The sequence below is a fragment of the Dipteris shenzhenensis genome, chromosome 8 (genome assembly GCF_047967505.1).
Source record: "Dipteris shenzhenensis isolate YYH24624 ecotype China chromosome 8, Dip_SZ_1.0, whole genome shotgun sequence".
In the NCBI taxonomy this organism is placed as follows: domain Eukaryota; kingdom Viridiplantae; phylum Streptophyta; class Polypodiopsida; order Gleicheniales; family Dipteridaceae; genus Dipteris; species Dipteris shenzhenensis.
Genome location: NC_141603.1, coordinates 600152 through 627313, shown reverse-complemented (window position 1 = coordinate 627313; position 27162 = coordinate 600152). Strand labels below are relative to the sequence as shown.

Here is a 27162-nt window from a genome sequence, read left to right as displayed (position 1 = left end):
TATGTTGTTGCACATGATATAGGAGTTTGGAAACAAAACATCAATACATTTTCAATTTTTGATGTAACTACTATAAGTCCACTTCCAATAGTTCAGCTCAAATAGCAGTTAATGGATGCTTTCTCAAAGCAAACTTCATAAGTGGGATATGGTAAAAGGTAGTTAATATTGCACATGCTTTTGAATCCTTCATTAATTCTTATTTGCTCTAAACTAATCACTAATTGTAGGTGTTTGGAATATTGCCAATCGTTAAGCTGAATAGCATTAATGCTGAGTCCATTTGTAACCAATTCAAAAGTAGCAAAGTAAGCTGACAAGGATCAAAACAGCTCTATCATGAATGTTGCCTATACACTCCAAGACTCAGATGGCAACTTTGCAACAAAAAATCACATTGCAAGATACTAACAAATGACGTGTTGCTCCATACTGTGAATGTTGATAGAATTCTTGGACTTGAGGAGTGTTTTCTATCAATTTATCATAGAAGTTATTGAATGCAAAGGTTACACTTGTTGCTTTTAGAAAGGTTGGAACATTTTCTATTAATCATCAAGGACACACTATGGGGGACCTAGTTTTAAAATACAATGCACTAATCTATATTGGGAAGAACAAGAAGTCTTGTAGAGTATAATATTTTTTGAGTTGCATATTATCTTATCAGATTTTGTACTCAATCATCCTTCAACAAGGCTACCATTGCACTTTTAAAATCTCTATCATGTTCTATTTTAGAAAGATCAATAAGCCTTTGTAGACAATTGCTTTTTAACATTAGATGCCTGGTAATCAATTTTTGGAATTTTTAAAAGTCCACATATCTTTTGAATATATAGAATCCTTTTGGTACTACATTCTTTGCAAACCAATTTTCAAATCTAAAATATATATAACTTTTTGGAATCCCTTCTTATTTTTCACTTTGCAAAAGAAAATTACAGTTTCTAACATTCATATTTGAAAAGATGGCGTCTTCAAATTTTGAACTCTTCTAAAGAAAATACTTAGGTTTGCAAAATTTATAGCTTATAGCTTTTGCTCATTTAATATCAAAACCCTTTTTGTATTCCTAGTCAAATGGATGCTTTTGGCCTTACATCATTCTAATGCAGTTCCATGTCTAACAAAAAAACTACAGCTTTAACATTGTCAATCAAAAGAACTCAAACATCATTTGCAAATGGCTTTTAGTATTTACAATATATACAATTCATTTTGTGCAACATATTTTGAAGTTTAACTTCTTTTTTTTCCATTCCTTTAGTCTATTAACGAGGGGTGTAATCGAACTCATTTATTGCCTGGCATGCACCTTGTGGATATTTATCGTTGCTTGGATGATGAAGGTGTAGATTCACATCACATTCAAATGGAAAATAGTGCTCTTGGGTGACAAAGAGAGTTTAAATGATTTTTAGTGATGACTTTCACAACTTGTTCGAGTAGGTGTGATTCAACATGCCTAGAAATGGCGAAACGCTATAGTCTTCCGTCTATGTAAAAATGCTAGATATTCCTATAAAGAACTACAAATCGAGCTGCTCGGTCTATTGAAATACTTTAGTTACAAGTCCTTTGAAGTTACGATTGCATACAAGGCTATACTATCAGCTAAATAAGTTGCTTATTTCCTTTTCTTATAATTATAGATTTTTCTCTTAATATAATCTCATTTCCATTACCAAAAAAAAAAAAAGGTGAATGATATATCATTCAAGAGGCTTGCCCAAATTTGCATTCAAAGTGTTTCCTACGTAAGCTTCATCAACATGAGCTGCAATAGAATCAAACAAAACAAAAGCAATCACAAACTAGTACAGTGTAGAGCAAGGCAATCAAAGGAAAGGGAGCCTAGTATTGGATACACTTAGAGCCAATATTGATTTAGCATTGCTCAAGGATGAGTGTTGAGACAGGCTCCTATGGTAATCTCTTAGTTGAGAATAGGGAAATTTTCTCTTATAATCGTGGGGGGATTCCAGGGTCTCTTCCAATGTTGGTTGTAGCAAGGAGGTAAAACAAGGTGTGACCCGAGTGTGTAGAGAAGGAGAGAGCTATGACGAAGGGTGAAAGTGGTTGCGCGAGGAAGGAGAAGCAGAACCTAGGCATACATAGATGCATATGCGGCATTTAAAATTAGCAAGGATTAGAGCTAGATAGCAAAGTAAGATCGATGTGCGAGGTGAAGAGATGATACCCCCAGTAGTGGATTGACAGCCCATTTTTTATTGGGCTCTGTAGACGCAAGGAGCCATGAAAGCTTCTAAGTGAAATTGGACAAGCCATGAAATGGCAATTGGCATAAGAAGCTTGCATTAACCTCTAACAGTGCAGCCTGGAACCACAAATAAACTTGCAACAACAACAAAACCAAGTTGAATTACATTCATGTGGCTTGCCCTAGAAGGAGGTGTATGTAAGGGAGTGGTTTGACCAACGTGTATAGTTGGTCCCAGCCATGTCATGGGCGCTCATGGAGTTTGTCCATATGTGGTCGAAAGTAGAACCATGGATAGTGCTAGTGGGTTTGTTGGTGCATGTGGTGGTTGGACATGAAATTGTGCAGCTTTGTTATGTTTGGCCCATCTACTTTGTATTATATGTTAAAGTCGCTGACGATGTATGTGGGAGTATTGGGCAGAATTCCTTTGAGCGTGCTTCGTAGGGTAGGAAGGAGGGTGGTAGTGGAGGCTCTTAGTGATTTGCATATGTTAATGATTGCTACGTTTTGCAATGACTATGATTTGAGGACTATGAGTAAGGACTCCAATCCTTCGTTGAAGTTGTAGGCAGTTGGTGGATGTCCGTTCCATAGTAAGTAATGATGCCCTGACCCTTGTCGCCGAGGACGTGGTGGTAGTTGCCAATGTGTGCAAGTCGCGGGGTGGGGTGTATTGTTTCTTGTAGTATAATTGTTGCAGCGAGGATGCTGAGGGTTGACGTGATATCTACTTTGTATGCCTCGAAGGACCTTGTGTTTAGTGATTAAGAGGAGTTGGTGGGCAAAATTTTCTTGCTAAATTCCACTTGCCTAGTTTGCCATTGGTAAATTGATCATAGCCGCTCTATCTCTTATATGACAGATGGGTCAACCTTGACATGCTTCATTTCAAGAATGTATAGGCTTGGAGGGCCGCAGACACGTGAGAGTGCCGTGTAGACATGACCATGTGATTTGATGCCCGGTGGATCAAAGGCTAGGCTGTCCATGGTAAGACCTTGGGATTAATGTATTCTCCTCGCGGACACAGGTTGCAAAGGGAATTGTGTGCGAGACATTGTGTGTAGATGGTTTTTCCTGATTGGAAATTCAGGCGAGTGAAATTGGAAAATCGGTGTCCATGTAGGTTGATGTTTGCCATGTAGAGGTCATGGAATTCTACCCATGTAGTGGGGATATGTGTGCCCAAGCTTGAGGATTTGAAAATGCCAGTGACACCGTTCACCACACCGTCTGCAATGTCCATGTTGCTAGAACATATTTTGACTAAAATCCTTGGTTTCTGTCTTAGTTTTGCGTGCAAGTGGTTGTGATTTTTTGGGTCTGTGGCGGGATGTTGGATAATTTTGCTACATGTTTTGTGCCGGATTTCTATTGCCTTCAGTAGATGTGGCTCAGTAGTGACTATGTTGAAGACAAGGTTGTTGTGCTTGTCCTTTTCTACATTCGTGTAAAAGTGGTGTGCTTTGGTGGAGGAGAGCAGTGGTATAGGGCATTTAATTTGCCAATGTCTTGTGGGGAATGTTCGACTGAATGAATATGATTGAGAATTTTGAGGAAGGAACTATCGTGTTGATGCATCGGTTGCTTGAGCTCATAGCAATGAGTGTGGTCCTTTGAAACAAAAGGACAAAGTGCCAATGAAGAAGGTTTATAAAAGAAGATCCATGCGTCTTTTGTTGGGCTTTCTTGGCAGAGGTCTCCATAGAAAATAACATCCATGCTACCAAAAGGCTCAAGGTGTTTGTGTTTGATCTCTTGCATGCGCATGTCAATAGCAACGAGGAATGTGTTTTGCCCGTCTTTTGTTGGGCTTTCTTGGTAGAGGTCTTCGTAGAAAATAACATCGATGCTACCAAAAGGCTCGAGGTGGTTGTGTTTGATCTCTTGCATGCACATGTCAACAGCGAGGAATGTGTTTTGCCCAACCAATGAGATCTCATTGATAATCAGCACATCAATGTCTTTAGCAGCGCCATCAATGCTTCAAGGTTTTCTGACGATAAGGATTTGTACGAGCAGGTCATGGGCAGCAAACACAGGGCAAAGTGGATGGTCATTCCGCCAATGTTGCAAGTTGCCTTGCCAGTGTAAGCAAGTACCGATGCTTGGGGGAGGTTTGAGTTACAGACTTCATGGTGTGAATGGTCTCATACGAGCACTTGCAGCAGCAAAAGCAATAGCACGAATGATTTCCCAGTCCCATGTTATGGACATGAATAGTAGTAGATGGCTTGATGGCTCAATGTGCTTCTTAAGCATAATGTCTTCAAGGAGAAGCCGTTAATGCCGAGAAGCCGTTAATGCCGCATGCTCCCATAATATTACATGTTGGGGATCATCGTATGTGTTGTGTGCTGGTGTATTGACTTGGATGTTGGGTGGCCTAGTCTGCATTTCATGTCTAATTCATTGGTCTTGTTCAACAACTTTGGGTCTATGGTTGAGGATGTGGAAGTAGACAAACATCTTGAAGGTGTTTTCATTGTGCTGAGTTTGTTGAATTGTTGCTTGTTGGCCTCTATTTGGTCCTTGTTGTTATCATACATGTTGCGCCAAGTCAGTGATATCGGGGTCAAGGAGTACTCTCCACCAATAAATGGGAGGTATAGCAAATGCAGCTCCCTATAATGTTGCTTTGGTCTTTCAGCTTGTTGTAGTTGTTGTAGCATAATATCTTGGGTCATTTGCAATGCTTTCACCAAAGTCCCTGAACTCTGTAACAAATGATGCCAAACAGATTGCAGTGAGATTAGGTCCACGTTTAGCATACTTTGTGACGATGTCAACACAAAAAGAATCACTGCTTAGGGGGTCCCTTTTCTCTAGCTCTGCACGACACTTCAACAATAGCATGCGTTCTTCTAGCGGACTCGTGTTTACATAGCATAACTCTCTTGTGGTGTTGTGAAGGGGTAATGATAGCGCTAAGACAACAACTTGTTGGGGACTTATGTATTGGGTATTGAGAATTGCATTGCCTACCTTACGTATTCGCTCGTTGGATGGTGCATTCATTTTGAGGCATTGTGATAGAGTGCTCTTAAAGTTTGGCTTGTGTCTTTGTCAACTTTCATCATGTAGGATGTACAATATGCAGTCACATCATGAGGGATCAAGATGAATTGGATATCTGTATATGCGCCCTAGAGGCTTGTTAGTTCTAGCTTGAAGTTGTTTGTGTACAAGTCCTTTGGGTGTCATGTAGAAATAGTGCGGGTTGGACTAGCATTGACCGTAAAGTGAGAATGTAGTCTTCATGGCTAAGTTCCAGCTTTGACAAAAAAGTTTCAAAGTCGAGGGACAGTGTCAAAGGCTTTGCTAATAGCACTAATAAGCACTTTAAATTTGGTTTGTGCGATTCCATTGCAGTTGGGACATCCAACAGGACTAGGAGATTCGTGTGACGCATTGGGGATCATGGAAAGCTAAACCAATAAAGTCTATTTCTCCTACTGCAAGTTATGTGTTTGTGTCTTTGGAGGTTCCTCAAATCTAGTGCCAGCTTTGTTGCGTCTATTGAGATGAGTAGGTCCACGTAGCACCGAATGTCTTCATTAGAGGAAGTGCCATATTTAGGTGCATCTTTGATCCAAAGGAGGCCATGGTCCTATTGGGTACCTCGGTTCTGGAACTCTATTATATGAAGAAAAGTCAGCGATCTTTCCAACAATCAAGGGATCATGTCTCAAAAGAGACTTCAAATTGATGCGAGTAGTATTGCACAGTTGTAAACAGGATTAGATCGAACCAAATTCCATACGTATAGTGCATGAATACCTTGCGCCTACTCTAGCAATCTGTTTTGTAGTTTCTCTAGGTAGATAATCAAGGGTTGCGATAACTTCTTGGTAGATGAGAAAGTAAGGAACGAAGACAATGCCCCAAGTTTTAGAATCATGGCGAATAGGTTTTTTTGCAGCTTTTGCTTGTAATCTGATGAAGTTCACAAGCAAACAAAGTCGTAAACCCCGATTTGTGATTGCAATAGCTTCTCTCCATTTGTGTCTTCCAATGTGTCCGTCGCTTGCAATGTCTTGCTACACAACTTTCCTTTTCGCATTCGGTTCCATCCTGATAATCAGACTTGTCACACAAGTATTTTCATAGTTTTAAAGAAAAGATTTTCTATGGAGAATGTGAAGCATCTCTAGTGGGCTATGTTTAAATAGGAGGTTCTTTTAGGGATATTGCAGCATTGAGGATAGCCATGGAAGAGACCAAGGAATGCTAGCTCTTCACAGTGATTGTCCTGGAAAAAGCTTAGCGACGAGAAGCCTTTGGATGGAGCAACACAAACTTGCATATCCTGGAAGTCAACAACTTGTTGGCTTGTGTAGATTTTGCGCACGAATGTGTCAATTCCAATGTCTTTGTCCTCTATGTGCAAGTTTGCTTCCAAGTAAGCATCTCTGATGCTCATTTGTGTTTGCAGACTCCTGATCTGTGTGTTAAGAAGCGTGGTAAAATGTCTTGCGCTCGATCCACATCAACGAACACGTTAATGAAACTGCCATGCAAGCCGTATTGACCATCAAAAGACAACTCATAAATTTGCACAAAAGATATTCTTATGGAGACTAAACAAGCCTTGATGGGATTCAAAGTGGCTGTAATCTATCCTACTGGTGAGAGTGGCATGTTTTCCACATGGAATTGGGGAGACATCCCTTTTTTAGTTCATTGTGGCATAGTGAGCATATGCACTTACTTTCAAAGGGCTCCTCACTTATGAGTATCTAGTTTTTCAACAAGAAGCTTCTCATTGCATGTGATGTTAGCCTTAACTTCATTTGGAAGGTCAATGTCGTGCAGGATAGGCACTCGAATTGAGGCGAGTCGAAAATTTCCTTTCAAAGATCTTGCGCACGTGTTCCTTTTCCCTTGTCCGCTTTTTGACCGTATTCCTTTGCATGTATGCCGTGCACATCTCTGTTGGTGGGCAATCTTACAAATGATTGTTAGTAGCTTCGCTCATGACAGTGACTACGATATCTGCTTGGCCTTGCTCCAGCTTATATTGTACACTTTTTGTGCAATTTCCTAAATTGAGTAACACCCATGCAGGTATATTGTGTGGTCACACAAGTACTCAACAAGTGGTGAGTTAAGGTTCGTGAAGTGGAAAACACCAGTAATTTGCACAATACCGCGTGAATGCGTGTTAGCTACACATCACACAAGTGGAAATAGGCATTAGTCAAAGGTACTCTTACCATACGACTCTAACCAAGCTTACAGATCTAGCTCACGAATTCTTTCTTGCTGCTTACTCCCTTCGGCAACTTTTGCAAGGATAGTGAAGTCAAACATGCCTAATGTGTTCTTCATAGACATGTATGAGACATTATTCAAAGTGTACATGACAATCCCTTCTTCATTGTACTCTTGCACGAGATGGGCTAACATGCTCTTGCGTTCACCTACAAAGCACAACTGTCACATGTGAGGGTATGGCCAATGTCTTACAAGAAAAATAGATTGAATTGCATAGGTCTTTAGGAAAGAGTCCTCACTCTAGGACGTCCTTCGTCCCTGGGTCCATATGCTACTAAGAGCTTGTTAGCACTCGTGCCATCAATGTCAACCTTGATTATGATGAAAGAGACGGTGCCAACAACTAAGGAGATGCTACCGTTGCAAGACCGTATCATCGAGCTTGTGTGCAACACATACGATGCAATCACATGGTAGTCCCATCAAATGGTTCACCCCTTACTATCATTGTTGTTGATACCTCTCTCTCAATGGACTGCTATGAAGAGGCATCCCTCAATCCTATAGAAATAATCTAGCAAATCATTGCTCCACGTGTGCATTTGGGACAACCACCGTAATTGTCTCACAGTTGCACATGTTCGTGAAGTCCACTCTTAGAGGTATGTGGGATAATTTGTGTCTCTCTTGCCTTGTACATCCCGTACTTCGCCCAACAACTTCCATTCAAAGGTGAAGCGATGCCTGTAGCAATTCTTTACTTGGCTTATTTCCACTAAAGGCAATGAGTTTCCCCTCTCTATGAAAGCACTAGGAGCTGGTACCAATGCATGATCATTTCCACTACCAAGTGCTAGTGAATACTCTAGTACATTCTCACTATTCCTCCTTGAACCAGAACTCGCTTTATTGTCGCTATCTTTTTAAGTTGATATCATTTTGCTCGTTGCAATTTCCAAGCCACAAAGCACAATGTGTTGATTATGAGGGCAACATGTTAAGGTTACATGATCACAAGACATTTCTTCTTAACATTGCAACATGATATCCTACCAACTTGAACATAACAAATTTTTAACAATGATACCATAGCAATTCTAGTGAGTTTGTAAGGTGAAATGATATGTTCTTTAAATATGAGTGATTAAGGTTGTTATGCTTCTTGTGTCTTCCAGTCTAAGATAGTCTCTTCACAAGTTGAGGGTGAATGTGCAGTTCGATCATTACTTGAGTCCAAACAAACTCTACAAAGTAGAAATCGAACAAATGCTAAATTTGCTCCCATTGCTTGTGTGCATGCGCCTACAAATACTCGCATGCATAACCATCCTTGCTACCTTTTTTAATTTCAACTCTTGAAATCCATTCATCATCAGGTTGTGAATCCAACATACAAAACTTCTAATCATATAACCGCAAATTCTCGACTCTTCGACAGATAATGATTCTACATGAAGCATCTACTCTTCAAGTATTACGGTCTGCGATTGATGCTTTCCTAGTCCCTTTCTAAGAAGCCTACTTTCTATCATCGGACTGCCACCTCATAATTTAATAAAACCAATAATCCACACTCTGCTTTTATTGGCTCATGTTAAGCCACATGCGCTGTGTGAAATAAGTCTCGCAGAAACAATGACTACAGTCTCGTACAATGACCACCGTGGTCAAGCAGCATACGCGAGCAAAACGTAGCACAAAAGACAGCATCCCATATTCAAAGATCAGCTATTGGTTGGAAGCAAAAATCTACAGGCCGTGAGAGAAAGAGGTACCTTACACACCAAAATCCTTCTCGCTCAAATGAAAATGAAACATTAAACATTACGTGAACTATGCAACAGATCATCAACCCAAGTAAAGCACCGCAATTTACGAAACATTTTTAGAGCTCGCCAAAACGAATATGGGGCTCCTGCACTCTTCTCATAGCATCACTCGTTTTCGTCAATGTTTTTGGGAAAACAACAAATAGCTAAAATGACTTGTACACTTTCTCATAATGAGAATAGAGATTTACCATATCTATAAATTCATGAAACCATAAAAATCATAATCAATAGAACATAGAAAATATGAACAAGGAAAAGGGAAGGGGAAGAAGAGAGGAGAGCGACGTCGCATGGAGTCCAATCTGCCCCGTCTAAATGGTGGCTCTTGGTTCACATCTAGAGTATTTATAATGTGTATTCTAAAAAGCAAAGAGCCAATAGTAGTACATCCAAAAGCATCCCTTGTCCTACAATTAGAGGGATTGCTCAACATAGCTCCACGAGCTCAAAATATCACAAGGCTTAATATGACCTCATCCATAATTAATAAAATAAATTAGCCCACGTCTTAATATTCATTATTTTACAATATGGCCCATGGCCTTTGGCAACCATTCGATACTTCGATCAATCTAAATCACCTTCAGTTATCCAACTCATTCTCCGTACTCAAGCTGCCAATTATGTTAGTTGTTATAATGAATTGATGAATCATCACACTAACTAATCTCCAACACATTGATATACAGACATCAAAATACACACATTATGACCAATTGTAATAACACCAATAACACTAGCGACATTAGTATTAACATGGAATCACTCACAATACTAACCATCTAGCCTGGCAAAACATAGGTAGCTAAGCACGACCCTTGCCACGTCCGGTGCGCTTGTATGGAATACTTTGCCATAGTCACACTTGACTAAAATAAAATAATTTCCATAGTAATAAATATCAGAAATACAAAATCCCATAATACCAACAATCTATGTGCCCAAACCCAACCACCACTCATAGAATAGGACATCAACAATCATCCCAATACTCATGCAAATTCACTTGCCACAAAAAATGTAAGTGCAACAATACATCGATAGCCTACCATTTGCATCGAAAAAGCCTGTAACAATGCTTCTATGGTCAATCCTCCCCTCTACAACCTCCTCAAAATAAAAATGAATAAAGATCAAATACTACCTTCCGCATAGGCTTCCTCCACTGTCACGATTCTAATGCTTTATGTAGAGATTTCTTTGCTCCTTTGTTGATAGGCGAATGCTTCAGGTGTTTCTTGGCAGTGACCCCCCGGTCTGACCAAAGGGGTTATGGCAACACCCTCGAATCCCATGGCCGTGAAGGTTCTCCTCTCACCAAATGATCCCAGAAATTAAAATTGATTAATTAGTGTGGGTGGGAGAGTTAGAGCGAGTGGGAGTGGTTGAATTAAACTAAGTCCTAAAGATATCAGTCGATGTGGGAGTGGTTGAATCAAACTAAGGTCCCAAAGATATTAGTCGAAGCTTTTGGATGTGGGAAGCCTCTCGAAGCCTTTGTCACCGTGGCCTTCTTATATATTCCCCTCTGCCTCCATCTTAGGTCGACTCCCGCTCCCTTCTGCATCCATCTCAGGTGCCTCCAGGCTGCCTTCCCCTCTCTCGGCTCCTCCCGTCCTCTCCCTCCCTCCCTCCCATCTACTGCCTCTCCCTCCCATCTACTACCTTATATATTCCCCTCTGCATCCATCTCAGGTTGCCTCCCGCTCCCTTCTGCATCCATCTCAGGTGCCTCCAGGCTGCCTTCCCCTCTCTCGGCTCCTCCCCTCCTCTCCCATCTACCGCCTCTCCCTCCCGTCTACAACCTTATATATTCCCCTCTGCCTCCATCTCACGTTGCCTCCTGCTCCCTTCTGCATCCATCTCAAGTGCCTCCAGGCTGCCTTCCCATCTCTCGGCTCCTCCCATCCTCTCCCTCCCTCCCTCCCATCTACCGCCTCTCCGCTCCCTTCTACATCTATCTCAAGTGCCTCCAGGCTGCCTTCCCCTCTCTCGGCTCCTCCCCTCCTCTCCCTCCCTCCCTCCCACGTACTGCCTCTCCCTCCAAGCTCTCACTCACACCGTCGCTGCCTCTCCCTCCACTCCCTCCAAGCTCTCACTCACCTAGCTGCCGCCTCTCACCACGCTCCCTTAGCTATGTTGGTGGAAAAATAAAAATGATCTATTAGTGGGGGTGCGCACAAGGTAAGGGAGTAGAAAGTCATAATTAACGTAAGGTGATTAAGGCAGTGGATAGTGAGACTTCACGTGACATTGAGATTCTTTCGTGCACCGACATCTTGGTCCTATGAAGGCCAAGGTGTGACTTTAGAAGGAGAGCCTTTGAAAGGGGAGGAGCTTGGAGGGTAGAGGAGAAGGAAAGGGGGCTGCGGCAGTAGGGCAGAGCAAATGGCAGAGAGGAAGGGGATATCGAGGAGCCCAAGCCCAAGCCCAAGCCTAAAGAGGGACGGGAGATCGAGGAGTGTAGATTAATGAGAGATCGAGGCTTAATTTTTGCAATTCAGCTATGTTGACGAAGTCACAAAGTACGGACAGAACTAATTAATTAGATACGCCTTCGAGCATCCCACCCAAACCTCTCCACCCAGGGAATTTTGAATGTAAAATTACATTCAATCTCAGTTACGAATTTTTGAATCAAGGAGAGGTGAATAAGTGTTATGGTGAGAGCCAAGAAATTTGGAGTGGTATGAATGTATATATATACAAGCCACGTAATGTGTAGGGCCTACTTTTGTGGAGGGTGTCGTACGCTGAAAGCTGCGAAGCCACGTCATGCAAGAGGCAATGATGGATGGGGGCATGGAGGAGATGATGATGCACTTTTTCCCGCGCGCTTGTGTTCCCCTGCCCTGCCCTGTTTCCCTTCGCTTGCCATCATCCTCATCTCGCATGGATTGAAGCAGCCTCTTCTTTCCACACGCAATTGCCATCGGTCTCTGTTCACAAATTCTTCTCTTGCTCTTGCTGGAAATTCCAATTCCCCTCTCTTTCTTTTCCTATCACAGGAGAATACGAGTCTCTAGTCCTTGAGCAAACATCCCATCTCCACCAACTGCCCTTTCTAACTTCTCGTCCCCTTCCTGTCTGTCTCACTTATCAGAATTTTGCTTGCAAACCAGCTGCTCATCCTCTCGAGATCTCTCATATTACAGCATTATCTGTATGCAAGCTGTCTCATCCAAAGGACTCTTTTTGTTGCACTTAGCCTGTTACTTACCAAGAGTGTGAAATTCTTCTCCATGTTTCTGTCTGCATCCTGTTTGCTTCTGCTAGTTCTAATGCCTTGCGCACTGCGGCTGCAGGAGATCGGAGATCAGGTAGCTTTAATACCTCGGCTTAGGCATGGCAGCCACGAATGGGAACGGAAACCTGTCCCAGAGCTGCTCTGATGAAATTCTTGCAACAAACTATACGGACTGCAACAGTCGTACATCGCCTACGGAACAGCCGGTCCTTTCTTCACATAAACAGGAGGACAACGAACGAGAGGAAAGGGCTCGTTATCCGGAAATCCCCGGGAAGTTGGAAGCTCACTTTGTACCTATTTGTGAGGTGCGACATGCTAACTCTCGAGGTGGTGTGCGAGTGTACGTTGCGTTGAGTTCCACAACGTCCTTTGCAGCTTGAATAAACGGATTATGTCTTACCGATAGCGCGTTGGTTTGAGATTTTCTTAATTTGACGCTTGTCTTTGCAGGCGGTTACAAGTTTAGATGAGAAAACAAGGCGAGATGCCATGCGTATCTTTCAGGAGACCAGATCCCTGTTAGTGTCAACCACTGCGGCACTTGGTTCCGGAAGCGTAAGTTTCTCTAGCTCCTTTGCTCTCGCCGTTTAAGTCTTAGTCTGGCCTTTTCAGTTGAAATTGGCAGCCGGTCCACCAGGTGGAGCAGACGGTGCGCTTGTGGAGTGTCTGCATCGTCTATTGTGCATCACGATTGTCACTTGACCCATGTGAAGCCCGTCGATGTAAACTTTCACATATACTGGCAATTGCCGATGTCAGGTACTTCTGGAGTCTGGAACTCAAGTTTCTCCATGCTTTTTAGGATATATGAGAGCACCCCTAATGTGGGAATCTATCGCAATTATCTGTACAGCATCTGGGATTTCTTCAGGGAGCTGCCACAATTTCTGCAGAAGGCAGATTCTGTTTTGGACGCTGTTTACGGGGATGCACGTGACAGGCTTAGACAGGTCTGCCCGTTTTCTTTGAACGCCTTATTTGGTTTCTCAGCACCCATTATTGGCACCGTGTTGCAGAAACATTCAGTGCATTACGCTTAATATCTCAAGCCGTGTTTTCTGTAACTGTCATGGGCGCATGTTCTTGCAGGTGAAGGATCTGCAGGCTAGTTTTGTACACTTGGCAGTGCTTTTCAAGTAAATGATTTACTTCTTGACATTTAGTGCAACATCCATGATTAGTGTTATACGACGATTTCTGAGTTGTACCGTGGGCCTATGTTACAGCTATTACAAGCGCAACTACTGTAACTACTTCTCCACCAAGACCTCGAGCTCATCGATGCCTGACGAGGCCTTAGCAAGCTCCAATTACCTACATTTTGGTTGGATGCTCTTTTTAGCTGTTCGTTCACATGTGCTCACTCAATTTGATCTGGTAACCTGCACAAATGGGCTCATTGCTATACTCGTAAGTCCTATTGCTTTCGAAGTCTACATAGGAAATATTCATTTTGCTATATTTAATTTGTGCGCTGTAGTTGGGTTAATACTATGACAGGAAGCCCAAGTTGTATTGGCTGAGCTTGCTACTTTGCTTTGATCTGATTGCTCCTTGGTGTAGTCTGCCTTCCTGGTGTGCAAATGTGGTTGTATGGAGATTGTTGGCTCTGCCGATTGGGCCACGTGGCTCACATCCAATGGCCCTTTGGTGGAAATCCATGGATGAAAGAAGATTCATTCATCGTGTGAGCATATAAGTAGTAGAAAACATCACGAGGAGAGCCCTGCTGGGAGTGTAAGCATAATGGTCTTTTCAATTCCACATCCAATTTCAGACATTCCTGATTGCCACTCTAATTGCCACATAATTTGCAACATTAGAAATGAAAAATGGTAAATTTTAATGACATACTAGTTCCCCTAAATCACCCTCAACTGGGATGATTCGAGCCATTCAGTTGGAGACTCAATGAGAGCTCTGTTGATTCTCCTTAAATTTCATCTTCCTCTTTGCATTCACTGTAGCTTCTAAGTGTCAATTATGAGTGCCGATTTAGGGTATTTCTGTCCCTTCTCACGTATCCCCTTCCTTTTTGTGTCAAATGCTCCACTGTGGCCTCTTATTGTCACAATTATGGGGTGTTCATTTTTGGGCTCTTTCCCCTTCTTACTAAAACTTGAACGTGGTGGGGTGAAAGGAGTTATTTTGAATGTTGTTATGTGTGCTTGCTTTAGCGAAGCTATCATTGTAACTTACATGGCTTTGCATGTTTTTTGCAGGCTATCATGATAATTCATATGCCTGCTCATCTGAGGAAATTTTGGTACAAAAATGAGAAGTTTGGTGCGTTAATTGGTATCCTTTTGTTTTTGAAATGTGTGTCACAGAAGAATCAGGTTTTCTGTTTTGAGATATTTGTTTTTGCCAATACTATGGATCTGATATGTTGTTTGATGAAGGTTCAATCTCAGCTGTACGTAGTTCTGCTGGAGTCAATGTTGTAGCCTCTTTGTGTACTTCACATGATGCGTCGGAAGAGGACGTGCATTCAATGTTGGAGAAGGCCAGTGACATGATAAGAGAAATCCTCAAAATCGTTCATGTTTTAAAGTCACCAAAGCACCTAGAGCAGCTGTCTGATATTGACACAGGTGTGCTTGTCTTGCTGGTGCTACATTTTAAGCACAGAAGTGGTTTTCATGTATTTAATACTCCCACATAGCCATTACATTCTGCAACTTCTTAATTTTGACACTTTGGTTTGTATATTAGAGAGATTGATTTACTTTGAAGGTCTTCTCGAGGAACACTCTCTGCCTTCCTATTTGGAGATTTTGAACAAAGACTACGAAGAAGTATTTAAGCAGAGAGGGGAGTTAGATGAGCGGGTGTTTCTGCATGGGGATGATGCGATTGTTGAAATGATATCCGATGGTACTCCTGCTCTGGATGAGATATCACATTTTACTGGTGCCAAGGCATGGCTTTTTTTAGAAATTGACTTGAATTTTTTAATGATGCATTCTTTAGTGTTCCTGGACTATTGGTCCAAGGTCTAATCTCTGCACATTAAAATTGATATAGTGATTGGCCATTGTCTGCAGAGAAAACATGAGGTAATGATGTCACCTATGAAACCAACTACTTCAAAAGCAAGCATAGTGTCTCCAGCTGGTTCTCCTTGGCCATCTCCGATTAAAGCAAGCGGCACCAAGATGCTTCCTCCAACACCTATCACTTCAACAATGACGTCGGCAAAATGGCTTCGAACTGTCATTGCACCTTTGTCGACAGAACCCTCTCCTGATCTGCTACATTTTCTCCGATCTTGTGACATGGATGTAACACAAGAGGTCAAAACTAGAGCTCAGGTGCTTCTTGAAGCTATATTCTGTAGTGAAAGGCCAACTAACTGGAGAGTAGTTGGGGGTATAAATGGTATAACATCCTTGGATAGCATCTGGGCCAAAGAGCGCCGGTCAGAGGCATTGAAGTTGTATTACAGAGTTCTTGGTTGCATGTGTCGAGCTGAGTGCCAGAGGCTGCATTGTGAGAATTTGTCAGCTCTTTTAATCAATGAGAGATTTCATCGCTGCATGCTGGCATGTTCTGCAGAGTTGGTTTTAGCCACATACAAGACAGTGTCTCTGAATTTTCCCGCTGTGCTAGAGCCCACGGGAATCACCCCTTTTGATGTATGGAAAGTAATAGAGAGTTTTGTGAGGCATGAGGAAACACTGCCACGGGAGCTGAAGCGGCACCTGAATTCAATTGAAGAAAAAATACTGGAAAAGCTGGCTTGGGAGAAAAGTTCTTCAATGTACAACTCTTTGATTGTAGCAAAGCCGCATTTGCAGCCAGAGATCTATAGACTTGCTCTCTTAGCAGAACCAATGCCATCTTTGGATACTCTCGTTTCTCGTTACCAAACTTCAGATGGAAATGCTCAAACATTGATGCTGAACTCAAGAGCTGAGCTACCACTAAGTAAGTGCATCAATCTAGAGAAGTTACTTGATTCTTTTCTTTCTTGGCTGTGTCCGCGTGGGCATGATGCTGTGCTTACTGATTCGCCTCTGCCTTTATTTGACATTGAGCTCAGAAAATTTCAGCTTTTCAATCGCATGGTTTAAAAATTTGCAGTAGTTGCTCAATCATGCTGAAGTTTGCTGGTAAATTTTTAGTTGATGAGATGAGACCTCCTCAATCAGATGCTGTGCTTACTGGTTCGCCGCTGCCTTTATTTGACAGTGAGCTCAGAAAATTTCAGCTTTTCAATCACACTGCTGTAGAGTCACCAGTGAACTTGCAGGAAAACTCACTAGTTTTTTAAATGTCGTAGTTTGTTTTGTTTTGCTAACTGTTTTAAGGCTTAGTTGTGAGAAAAGGCGGAGGGGGGGGGGTGGGGAGGGACCTATTGACCAAGTTAGAAAGAGAGTTTAGTTCTAGTGCAAAAAGTAGGGGCATGTGAAGTTTAGAAATTGAAGGTATTCAAGGTGGGATTGGAACTTAGAATGAGTACACGGGGGGGGGGGACATATTGGCTATGCTAGAGACCTGTTTTAGCAGTTTAATTCTGGTTGGAAAATGGGGGCATGCAATAGAAGTTATTCAAGGTGGGAATGGGACTTAGAATGAGTACAATAGTTGTTTGTGAATTTTTAAGGACCTTGCGTATATAGCTGTCTATAGGTCAGATAAATCTCTGAGATAAAGGTGAGTCAAGGTTTTCTTGCTTGGTACATTAAAAACTTGATTTACATGCCCGTTTTTAAAAAATTCTTCGTTACCATGCAACTTTTATTCCTGGACATTTCACTAGTCTATCATGATTAGAATGGTGTTTATCTTCTTACTATACAGTTTTCTTGTTTACTTCATGCCCTGCTTTTGTACATAATGTGTCTTCTTTTTTGTAAAATCTGTAACTTAGATTTAAAAATCCGATGACCATGATTCAAAAGCCAACATTTTTTTTAAAATGCATATAAAACCCCATGCTAAAAAACGAATACAATCTACAACATGAAAATTCACATTAATTCACATGAAGTCATGGCTGAGTCTGCCCTTCACCTCTGGAGTGCCAACAGAAACTCAGTATGAAGACTTTGTGTAAATGGATGCTCAAGTATGTGTGGGTGTGTGGATTTGTATGTGTGAGCATATTTTTATACTATGGTCTACACCCACTGTTGGGCGCTGATGACGTCAGTGGGGATGTCATAGTAGCTAGTCCCTGCTATGCGTGATGGAGTTTATGGTTTTCAATCTTACGAGTGACTATTGTGAGATTGAAACTGCACTATGTTGTAGTTTTAGAGGATGAGTTGGGAATGTTCCTGGATTCATCTAGGTATATACCTTCCTTAGGGTAGTAAAACAACTTGATTAACCTACTCTAGCCTAATATTGCTAACCCAATCTAACACAGCCCTAACCCATACTCTAACCACGGACATGGAAGACTGTCCACCATAGCCAGCCACCTCTTCCCCATCGCCATCGCTGGTGGTACAATATGAGCTGGTGTGGACATCAGATTCTGCATGAAAGGCTTCTCGCATCTCACGTGTTTGAGAGAAATGCCAGGTGCATCAAACCAAGATGTGACTACTGGCATCGAATGCTTTGTTCCTTGAAGGAAAAGTTATCAAACCAGAGGGAAAGCGAGGGGCAGAGAGGGCGAGGGAGGAGCAAGGAGGGAGGGGAGATAGAGGGTGAGGCTAGGGGAGGGCTGTGCTGCTAGGAGGGAGGGTTCGCTAGGGGGAGGGAGGGTTCACCAGGAGCAGGGAGGCTGATAAAGGAATGCAATACTTGCGAGAGCTCAGAATTGCAGTACTTGAAGAAACTGTAGCCAGTGAAAACGCAGCTGCATTACCATAGCTATCCAATCCAAAAGATCGAATCCAGCAACTTGCTGCTGGTAATCCTATTGCCCATGAAGAAAGAGGAAAAGGTGGAGAGGCAGGTTGAGAACAGGCACAAAGGGTGGCTTTCGTGCTTGATCTTCGACGAAGGGAGATGCTTCCACAGCCATATGTGGACGAGGCTGCCAGCATCAGAGGAGGCGTTTGCTTTTAGAGGCAGAGCCAGTTGCTTTGAGAGGATCTGTTAGGCCTGCTTGTAGAAAAATAGGAAGTGGGGTAGCAAGCGGGAGGCAAGGGAGGGAGACCTGAGGTCCTGCGGCGATGGCGAGGAGGGTTTTACGTTAATATTAATTGCGGGGTCCAATTAACATACCTTAATGAGATTAATTTTTTATGGTGGCCATATAACATACCTGAATGAGTTTAATTGGAGGGGGGCTACTAATTAATTCAAATTGAGTTTTATTTTTTGGTTTCTTTTTCTTCTCCTTGTCCTCGCTCTCACTCTCTCTCACGCACGCACGCACGCACGCACATACATTGTTTTCTTGTTTTGCCCTTGGTTTTTCAATAATTATCAATTTGTAAGATTGATAAACTGATCCATTGGTGGAGAAACTGCTCACCCTGGAAGGGTAACACTAAACGTTTTTCAATTTATGAATCAATTGGTTCTTGGTGTTTAAAAGTGAATTCTTTTCTTAGGCTTTGATGTTGTTATCTGTGTGTGTGCTTTCTTTGAGAGTGTCTTCCATCTAATTATCCTTTTTAAAGGTACAGGAGTATGCTAGTGACTTTTCTAGGTGAGTTCCTGTCCAGAGATCGCCAAGTTTAAAAGTTTTATGCCTTGCTGATGCTTTTACCTCCTCATAAATCCCCGAAATAATTCTGATGAGCAATGGCACCAGGCAGATCTCCTAGTTAAAGGTCCTCAATTGAGCATTTGAGTTAGAGTTTTGATTTAATCTCAAAATATGGGAAAGGGTAAATGTGCTGGTCTTTAGGTTTGAAAAGGGGTCAATTGACATATTGCTCAGCTACGTGGGGATTGTCTTGTTGCTTGGGTTGCTGTTATTATGCTGTGGATGATTACGTATGAGTAGGTTTTTCAAGTTCTAACATACTGACACAGCAGCCCACTTTTAAGCACTGATGCCAGCAATTGATGGCTCTGTACAGGTGATAAGCAGGGGCCATTGTCTCCTTCAACTAAAGCTTCCTCCTCATCTGCAGTTAACCCACTTGCATTGGGCTCAGCAGATAAAGCGAAATCTGAACTTCCTTTTCCTGCTCGAGAAAGGCCTTCTGCCTTCTCCACATTTGCTGTGGTCAAACCTAAGATGCAACCTTCTTTACAATCAGCTTTTGCCAGGTGAAATGCAAGGTAGTAAATAGTAACTTTCTTATTTATAAGGGTAGCACTTTTGATAAGTCCTGAACTAGTTTCTATACCTGCTGCTGCTGGTGTATCTTCAGTCCACAGAGACCAAACCCTGTTGGAGAGGGAGAGACATGTGCTGAAACAGTCGTTAATGTTTTTTTCCAAAAGGTTCGTGATGTGATCTTGTTTCAAAGCAAAAATTTGAATCATATCTTATTCTGCAGTAATCTCTTGTTATTCAGGCTCTGAGAGAGAGAGAGAGAGAGAGAGAGAGAGAGAGAGGGGGGGGGGGGGCGGGGGAGAGGGAGGGTCTTATTCTATCTTTGATTCCTGCCTCAGGTTCTCAAACTTGCAGCCATCAGAATTAAATTTCTTTGTGAAAGCATTAAGCTATCAAACTCTGTGATGGAGGATGTGTATAAGACAGTTCAACAGATACTCTACAATGAAACGGGTCTCTTCTTCAAAAGACATATTGATCAGATTATCTTATGTAGTTTGTATGGGGTATGCAAGGTGTGTACTGTTCTTCCAATCCCAGTAGATTTTTATTTTTGTTGTGAGCATTCTGTTCTCTGATGGTTTTGTTTGTGCCAGGTTAAACAGTTGAGTGTGACATTTAAACAGATAATTCAGCATTATAAGCAAAATCCTCATGACTCTCACATTTATCGAACTGTTCTTTTCAATCTTCCTTCAGCAAGACCATCTGGGGTATGCTCCTCTCACTTTACATGTTGACTGTACAACACCTACCAGCTAGGGAAGATGAAGTGGGTCTTCATTATTTGGGGAAAGCACAATATGTTGAAGGCCCTCCTAAAACTATGTTTGTGGTTTCATATGTTAATTTTTCAGAAGTAGAATTTCAAAGACAAATTGTGGATTATCTAGAAATTGTCTAGCTGTCGAACAGTTAGGACAGGCTGAAGGCAACTTTTGATAACCTATAAATGAAGAACATAATGAATGTTTCTCACTAATAGTTTCACTTTGGTCTCCCCCACTGATCTTTGTGTGAGTGTCCCTTGGAAGAATGTGCCTTTGATGCTGATCTTTTGTGGGTGCAACAGAAGGGAGGTCAGGGCTCAGGAGATATAATAAGCTTCTACAATGCCGTTTTCGTCCCTATTATCAAAGGCTTTTTGATGCAGTTGAATAGCCGTGCAACTGCAGCGACTCATGTTGCTGAGGATGGTGAAAAACCTGACAGTAAGGACACATTCTTCTGTTTTGTTTTGGAGGAGCTCCTTTATCTAATGTTCCAGATCTTGTTCTACATCTCATGAATGTGATGGCATTTATTGAACTTAATCGAACACTGAACTTGTCTTATGCCTTTCTAAAAACCTCAAATTGTAGCACTGGTTGTCCCGGAGCATTGTTCTGCAAGGCTGTTTGTAACTCATTAGAATGGTTTGATCTTTTGGCTGCAGGCCAAGTGCCAGGGTCACCTGGTCCTTCCCCTTTTTCCTCCCTCCCTGACATGTCTCCGAAAAAAATATCTGCAAGTCACAATGTCTATGTATCTCCATTAAGGTCTTCAAAGGTTGGCTTTGTGTCCTCTCACGCTGTCATTATAATATGAGGTTTTCTTTTTCTTCATGTGTCCAGTGCTTGTTTCAGCATTGATGTCCTAAAGTGAACGCCAAAGTGAGAATGTTGCAGATAGAGTCTCTTAGGTCTCCACATTCACGGAGCTTATATGCTTGTGTTGGAGAGAGCACACATGCTTATCAGAGCCCTTCAAAGGATTTGACAGATATCAACAATCGAGTGAATAGCAGGTTGTCCATGCACCTTACTGGATTTAAAATAATGTTGATTCTAGGTCTCCCACTGCACGTGGCTACTCTGTTTAAATTAAGATTCTTATTTGCAGTTTATTGCTTTGCAGACGCCTTGGAAGGATCGATTTTGGTGATGCAGGCCTTGTCAGCGATTCACTTGTGGCAGGAAGCTTATATCCTTGTAACATGAACCTCAAGACTAACCACCTTAAATCAGACTCTACCCTGAGCTAGCCCCATTTCATTTCTTGGTCAAACTCCACCCCAGATAGATTATCACTAAAGTGGCTGTGCATGGATAGATAATTTATTGGTTTCTTCTTTACATCAGACGATTGAATTCATATTCTTTTGTAAAGTATCTTGAATCAAGAGTCTTGTACAGCCGTAGATAGATTTCACGACTAAAAGACAGATTTCTCCGTCTTTAGTCATTCAATCCTCAGTATTTACCAAGAGTTTCTTGTCACGAGGATTTGTAAATTCAAATACAATGGGTGAAGACAAAAGCACACCCATCATAGGAGAATCGCAGACATACATTGGTCTTCATGTTCTGACCAAACTGCTACTTGTGCCAAAAGCTCTGTAGGTTTCCTTTTAAGATCAGAAAGGAGGCAATTGTTTGGAAGGGAACGTTCTACCCTCGTCCAGTCTGGATCTGTCTGAAATAAACTTGAAGTAAATACATGCATGTTCCATTCCAGTCTGTGCATTCTTTTGGTTTGATTTGTGGAAAATGTGGGTTATCAGCTGCCAGAGGGCTGATGAGATTTTCTAAAAAGAATGATCAATTATGAGTTGTCTAGCTTTACATTTTGCACAACTGGGCTGTATGGGTTTTCTTTAAATTGAACCTAGCTATAAAGATGTGACATGAAATTGGGCCATTGAGAGTTTCTTCAGCTTTGCATTTAGTATTTGAAAAGGTGCACAGTTTTTCTGGGAGAAGAATTGCAGAGGGTCGTCTTTATTTCTAACTTTATGGAAAGGGCTCTTGTCATTTCTTACCCTCGAGGTAAGTTGTGCCAATAGAATGGTCTTGATCTTGCGCTGCAAGATTTCCACATGTATAGCATGGAAGCAAATTTGCCCTTCATGGTAAGATCATTAATGTGAGTGAATTTGAGCTTCTTCAAAGAACTATGTTTTGAGTGGTGACATCATCAATCCCCTCCATTGCCACTCCTCTCTTTCATAGACACCTTAAAACCAAGGTATTGTCAATGGGTTGAAAATTCTTCTATAGATTTTACATAGAGTCTTACAAACAATTTAACAACCTTCCAGAGTGGAATGTGTTGAGATATAAGTTTGGTGCTGCAAAACAACAGCTGAATAATTATTCCAGTTCAATTGGTTGTCATCCTGACCAGAGACTAGATGGACATCTTTCTTAAAAGATGAACTAAGAGGGGTTAATATAGTGATTTGCACCTGGCTTGAGTGCTTCAAAACTTGGTTTAGATAGGATCATTGGAAGCAGTCTTCGGACTGGTTGATGCTTTTGATATTCTGGATTTTGACTTTGCTATTTAATTTGATTCATTACACTAACTGGTTGGAGCGATGCGGAAATTTCTGTAATTTTTGTTCGTTTTTATTGTGGGAAATTTCTGAAGGTTTGGATGAAGTATAGCACAATGTATGTGTGATTGCAAAGAAGCATGCTAATTTTTTTGGGCTGCTTACATGTAAATATCTATCCTGCTAGCAATCCCATTTCAAGGCATGTGCACAAGATGGTGTGGCAATCAAATGAGAAAGCATGGACCTTAAGATTGCAGTAAGATGCTGCATCAAAATAATAGGAGCTGGCTAATGTGTAACAATCGACATGTATCCACCCACAGATGCATTTGTCAACAATGTGTCCTTAAATTTTAGTACTGCTACTCACAATTTGAAGATCGCTCCTGTTGTGTTAAGGCTTTTAACTGGTCGAGCAGGGAATTCCTCTATCTTTGATGGCATGTTGTGAACAATAATTAAGTTGATAAATTCTCTTATCTGTCTAGTGGAACTCCAGAAAGACTTGGGACTTAGTAAGATTAGAGCATCAACCTAGATGGTAACAGGGCAATGATGGAGGTGTCTGTCAATTTTCCTGTCTTAAATCAAGTAGGATTTATTTGATAATTCTAACAAAGGGGAATGAAGTGGATGCAGAAAAATGATGGATCAAATTTGTTAGTGGGTTTAGTGATGAGGAACTGTCAATTGAGGACTATCTGGCAAATGAGAAGAAAGTGCCTGATGTGATTAGGGGGAGGAGATGTGTGGTTTGAGAAAGGATAGGATCATTGACATCATGGCGAAATAAAGAAGTATTGTGCCTTTTGGGAGACACTAAGGCTGAAACTGCCTGTGAATGATAGGAGAATTATTGGCTCGCTAAAAATTTCCAGGCTGAAATTGAGCCGTTAATTTGCCTGGGAATATAGGAGAATTGTTGGCCGACTGTGTTGAATTTTCTTCGTGGCGCGTGCAGGTAAGTGCTCTATCTTAACAAGGACGGAACTTTATCTATAGTGCAAAGTGGAAGTAACATGCTTCAGACATGTAGATTGGTTGGACAGACTCATTTTGAAAGAAATAAGGATCCTAGATGAAGGATTGAAGAACTATAAGAATACAACATGCATGTTTAAGTAGAGAGAACTTTATGCACATCTTATAGAAAAAATAGTGCAAAGAGAGTTGTTCATCAGAGAACAGGTAATAAGAGGATTTCGATATTGAAATGAGTGTCTAAATAAGATTTGCATATATTATTTAATGAAATCTCGGACATATTATTAAACAAGGCATGGATGGTTGTAAAGCATGGCCATTATAGAATTATCCTAAAAGTTGAGTTCAAGAAGCATGCCCTGTTTGAAAGGGTAATTTGATGAAATTTTGACTATGTAAAGCCTTTTGCATCATTTGATGGTAGCAAGAGGACTCACAAAAAGCGGATGGTGTCTTTGTTAGAATTAGTGGCCTTCACTATGAATTACGTCATAGATGAGTTGCTACTTAAAATTTATGAGAAGGCCATGAAAATGAGGTGCTATATAAGTTCGGCTTGCTACCTAAGGACTTGCCTAAAGCATTCTAAAGTTCATGCAAGAGAGGCAAGATTAAGGTGGATGAGGCATCCCTTCCACGAGTTCCATATAATGAAATGGAGGGAGTGCAAGAGATAGCATGCCATGACATCAAACAAAAGTACGACATGGACTCAAAAGCTCATGTAATGGGATGAAAGCTAAAGAGATATCAGAGAAGCTAGTCACCCTTTGCTAAGCTCCATCTCGTAAATCTCCCCCCCCCCCCGCATCTCCCCTTATGGGCTCCATAATGCCTCTTTTTCACACCCTAAGGCCTTAAAATATCCATCCTTTGCATGCCACCCCTTCTTAGTAACCACCCAAATCCATGGGGCAAGAAAACTACCGGAGGCCTTCCCTCGACTTATTGTTAGAGAGGGAGGAGGGTTCAAGTACATGAGGTATGAAAGATAAAATAAATTATTATAAACTTGGTGATAGTCAACTTTTCTCTTGGTTGTACATCCAGCTTGATTATGGCTATGTTTATTACCTATGATACCTTTGCACCTAATGTATTTAAAACCTTGGGGGTCGCGAATGAGTACAATAGTTGTTCGTGAATCCACAACTTTGAAAACCTTGGGGGTTGCCATGTCCAAGTAGTTAAGGAAGTGGCCTACCTTACTGAGGAAAGCACTTATTGAGGAGAGCACTTTAGGGCCCTAACAACCCCACTTTGGCTTAGCCCATCCATAAAGAGCTTGCCAAAAAATGTGATTTTAGGCATCCCCTAGCTATAAAGTCCATAATTATTCCATCTTTGGACCACACAAGAGGACAACAAACTTTATACTAATTTCTTACAACCCCAACATAGCTTATTAAAGGCTCTATAAAGAGCTTATTAAAGAGTCAACAAGTGTTGATTTTAGGCATCTCCTAGCTATGAGACCCATAATTATTTCCGAGCTTAGGCCCCTAATTCTACATAAGAGGACTATGAATGCATACTAGCTTCACCTCTTTAGAACTTTGTGTAGAGGCTCATGGAATTGATGCCCAATGTAGCTTACTAAAGACTCTATATCCTATTTATTTTCAAGTAAGGTCTTCCTAGCCCAAAACATTGAACACAAAATTACAAGGCTTTAACCACAATCAAATACAAGGCTTTAGCACAACTCTAGCCATCATCAAATGTAAGTCACACTTGCACGTGAAGAGGTTCCAAAGATGTGAATCATAACAGTTTGTGTATGAGAAGCACATGAATTATTAATCATGTCGCTTTTGAGTCTCATCGCCTTGAAGGATACTTATTCCATGTTTTCCTTGCAATTACCTTCTCTTCACAAATGTGGTGGCTCGATGTTTGTATGCATAACATGAGCGAAAAAGGATTTTGCCGTGAAATTGTATTGCCTTTGCTCCCCCTTCCCTCTCCCATCCCCCTTTTCTCTTTTTTGAGAATAAAGTTTATAGGTGCCATTAAATTCATGATGATGAAGTGGTGAATCAACTTCACTCCAGCTTTGTGGTAAAATCTGTGCATATCAACATGCTCGACTTATTTTTTCTGGGCTCTCCTAATCTCTCCAGTTTGGCTCTCCGAATCTTCTTGGGTTGGGCTCCCCTAATCTCCCCCCTCTCTTTACGGGCCCCACCAATACCTATGATATTTTCTCATGTGTAGGTCCCTACAACATTTTTTGGGTGGGTTCCCCTAATCTACCCCCTCTCTTATCGGTGGCCTCTAAACACTATTGCATATTAAGTGAGGACTATTGCATGTTACCCACTTTTAAGATTCCCTGAAAATAGTACTAGATTTTAACTAATTTTAACCTATCCATTTAAAAACATAATAGTTTAATATAGATTTTTATTTTGGGTATAATTTTAAAAAACCTAAAATCAAAACATTCATTACTTTTTTACATGGGTTATTTAAAAGGGATAGATAATTTTATAATCCTTGATAATTTATCAAACAAAAATTCATAAGATGCACTTTGTGATGCATATTTATTTACTATAGATTAATATTTATGACTTTGGGTAGATGGTAAGATTGTTTGCTTGAGAAATCTGATTTTCATAGAATTCATGACCTATTATACAAGGTGTAATGTACACTTTAATGAATATAAAGATACATAATAAGAAAATATACAATTACTCCCAAAGGGATACTTTCTTTGACATGAGAAGCAAGATATTGTTCTCATTGAATTTACAGTCAGTGCTACTTCAATCTCTTTCCCTCTCTCACCAAAAAGACTTGATTATATTACTTTATTTTAACCTTTCATTACACACTTTACAGCTAGGAGCCTTCATCAATCAGATCTTTTAACTATGAGTTTTAAACCCAAAAGCATCAAATTAGATTTAAATAGGAGACCTCCTACCTAAAAATGATAAAACAAAGATAATATGGAAGTTTGAAGACAAACATTCTTGTTTAAATAATTATAATCTTTGGAAGTACATTAAAGCTTGTTAAATAATCTAATAATAAAGAACACATCAATTTATTATTTAAAATCCATTAAAAAAAATGAAAAATATTCAATAATCAAGATTTGCAAAAAACTTATTTGTGTAAATAATA

The 27162-nt window shown here is 41.0% G+C and overlaps 1 protein-coding gene across 5 annotated transcripts; it reads left to right on the top strand.

Annotated features, from left to right (window-relative positions):
- The first annotated feature begins 12118 nt into the window (after positions 1–12118).
- LOC147898923 (retinoblastoma-related protein-like) lies at positions 12119–22214 on the top strand. 5 transcript variants are annotated; one of them, XM_087377895.1, is made up of 19 exons: positions 12119–12211; positions 12582–12831; positions 12977–13081; positions 13164–13285; positions 13380–13476; positions 13616–13662; positions 13753–13936; positions 14749–14812; positions 14941–15120; positions 15242–15447; positions 15574–16456; positions 19519–19711; positions 19816–19888; positions 20060–20236; positions 20318–20434; positions 20794–20932; positions 21157–21269; positions 21389–21507; positions 21618–22214. In XM_087377895.1, the coding sequence occupies exons 2-19, from the start codon at positions 12622–12624 to the stop codon at positions 21742–21744; spliced, it is 3156 nt and encodes a 1051-aa protein (XP_087234021.1). In that variant the 5' UTR covers positions 12119–12211; positions 12582–12621; the 3' UTR covers positions 21745–22214. The 5 variants fall into 5 exon arrangements, with proteins under 5 accessions (XP_087234021.1, XP_087234019.1, XP_087234022.1 ...); XM_087377893.1 differs by having other exon boundaries at positions 14929–15120; XM_087377894.1 differs by having other exon boundaries at positions 12141–12439; positions 14929–15120.
- The last annotated feature ends 4948 nt before the right edge of the window (positions 22215–27162 follow it).